Source organism: Arachis ipaensis, chromosome B06 (assembly GCF_000816755.2).
Source record: "Arachis ipaensis cultivar K30076 chromosome B06, Araip1.1, whole genome shotgun sequence".
NCBI classification, from domain to species: domain Eukaryota; kingdom Viridiplantae; phylum Streptophyta; class Magnoliopsida; order Fabales; family Fabaceae; genus Arachis; species Arachis ipaensis.
The window spans coordinates 4,761,081-4,763,260 of record NC_029790.2 but is presented as its reverse complement, the minus strand read 5'-3'; the positions used below and the strand labels follow the sequence as shown (position 1 = coordinate 4,763,260).

The 2,180-nt window shown below is 37.1% G+C and overlaps 1 protein-coding gene across 2 annotated transcripts; it reads left to right on the top strand.

Annotated features, from left to right (window-relative positions):
• Positions 117-1,705, top strand: LOC107645482 (probable ribosomal protein S11, mitochondrial). Of its 2 annotated transcripts, none has more exons than XM_016349515.2 (2): positions 117-340; positions 662-1,705. In XM_016349515.2, exons 1-2 carry the CDS (start codon positions 217-219, stop codon positions 1,480-1,482), a joined length of 945 nt encoding a protein of 314 aa, XP_016205001.1. In that variant the 5' UTR covers positions 117-216; the 3' UTR covers positions 1,483-1,705. The 2 variants fall into 2 exon arrangements, with proteins under 2 accessions (XP_016205001.1, XP_020959440.1); XM_021103781.1 differs by having other exon boundaries at positions 212-340; positions 726-1,705.

Here is a 2,180-nt window from a genome sequence, read left to right as displayed (position 1 = left end):
GGGCACTACTTATTTTTATTTTTTTGGACACGACACTAATTTTTACAATTCAAAGGAGGTGTTTTTGGGCGTTTTGAATGAGACTGTTGGGTCTAAGAACCACAAAAAATGGGTATGGGACCCGACCCGGAACACAGTAAGATGGAGCTGTGGTTCAGTGTGACTGAGGTAGAAAGAAAAACGAAGGAAAAACTCTGAAAACCCTAATCTTTGATTATGTATCGTTATCTCTCTTCGATTGGCCATGTCCGTGGATCTTCTCTCTTTTCTCTCGTCGCACCCAAACCTTCACGGTCTCTTATCTCTGCCTTCTCCTCAGGATCTTTGCAAAACCACATCGGTAATGTCCTGGTTCTCTTTTTTGCTTTCAATTTTTAACCCATCCATGGATTATGGCATTTCGATCTTATTCGTTAGAAATTTTGCTTATTGATTAGTGGTTTAGGGTGAGTGTTCTGGTTGGTTGGTGAATTGTGTGTTTGGAAGTTTATAACCTGAGTTGTTTGATATGGATTTGTGCAAAACGTTATGGTTATTGTGTTTTTAGTTGAAGTTTCAATTGTTATTCACCGTTTCAAAATTTGCAAGTGAGGGTTTAGTTTTTAGGGTAGTCACTAGTCATGAGTGTAATAGGGTCTTATTCGAAATTTTCATGCTGCAGAGCATGTTAGAGGATTTTCAACTGGTGAATCGGATCCTAATCGTCCCTTTTCGATGCTGGATAGATTAAATGAAAACTCGAGGAGTGGGAATGAAACTTTACCGGATGCCATCCGGGATAGGGTGATGCGGAACATGAATGGAAGTGGTGCTGAGAATGAGAGGAGTTTCAACCGTCAACCGGATAATCTTCCTTTTTTCATGCAGAATGGAGAGAACTCAAACTCAAGAGGTGCCAATTATGCTCAGAATAGGAGGGGTTTTGGCCGTGATTCGGGTACTCGTCCTTTTTTTATGCGGGATAGGGAGAATCTAAATGTAAGCAATGAGAATGATGGTGAGACCGAGACTGAGAAGAGTTCCAGGCCTATGGATTTTGTGAGAGGGGTTATAGATGAAGATGGCCAGGATCATCTTCAGGTTTACAGTAATCAATATGAGAGAGACGCCGATTTTGTTCATATAAAGATGCTGCGGAACAACACGTTTGTTACCGTAACAGATTCTAAAGGGAACATAAAGCTTAGCGGCTCTGTTGGTTCCGTGAAAGAGATGAAATCAGGGCAGAAGCTTGCTAGGTATGCTGCTGAGGCAACTTCAGAGGTTGTCGGGCGAAGGGCAAGGGGTTTGGGGTTGAAAGCTGTTGTTATGAAAGTGAATGGATTTACTCATTTCAGGAGAAAAAGGCAAGCAATAATGAGCTGGTTGGAGGGTTTTTTGGATTCTCGAGCGGACAAAAGTAGAAATCCGGTTGTTCACATTGAAGATACCACTAGAAAGCCTCATAATGGTTGCCGACTCCCAAGGAAACGAAGAATTTAGATTTGGTTAGTTTGATGGCTCAATAAAGAGTTTTTGTAGCAGTATGGGAAATGCTTTGTTGTTGTTCTCTTTATGTTGTTGATGGGCTATATCATTCTCAATTGAAGGTTATGGATCTGTTACTTGTTGATCTGTTTTTTTACCATTCCTTAGTTTTTACATGTGACACCATGTTTTGCATAATTCAGATTGATGATAAAGTTAACATGACTCTTTTTGGTAACAAGACTTTCTTTGATGATACTGTTGAAGCCATATGTTATTTCTAACATTGAAATGCCAAGTTTGATTCATGAAAGTTCCACCAAAATTTTACTTTTGAACCTTGGTGCAATCAATAATTATGAAGGTTAGGTACTACAAGTTGGTATTTTTCAAAGAAAATTTGAAGCTTAACAATAATTATCTATTTACCAAGCCTTGCAGTTTAGAAGGAAAAGGACTTTAATGTTGATGGGTTAAGCAAAAAAACATGATCATATCAAGTTATATATATTTATCATTGTCTGTGAAGTATGTATTCAATGCAGAATGTAGTTAACAAAAACGATGTGACAATCTTATACGGGGTGGAAGTGTTTAATATAATTGTTTAGTTATAGTCAAAGTATTCAAATAAAATATTAAATAATTTGATATTTATTTCAATTAAATTAAATATATAATTAATAATAATATTTTTAAATATTATTAATCAA

Coding starts and splice junctions, on each gene's coding strand:
- LOC107645482 (XM_016349515.2), top strand. CDS start 217: ATGTATCGTTATCTCTCTTCGATTGGCCATGTCCGTGGATCTTCTCTC. Junction 341..661: donor ATCTTTGCAAAACCACATCG/GTAATGTCCTGG, acceptor TTCATGCTGCAG/AGCATGTTAGAGGATTTTCA.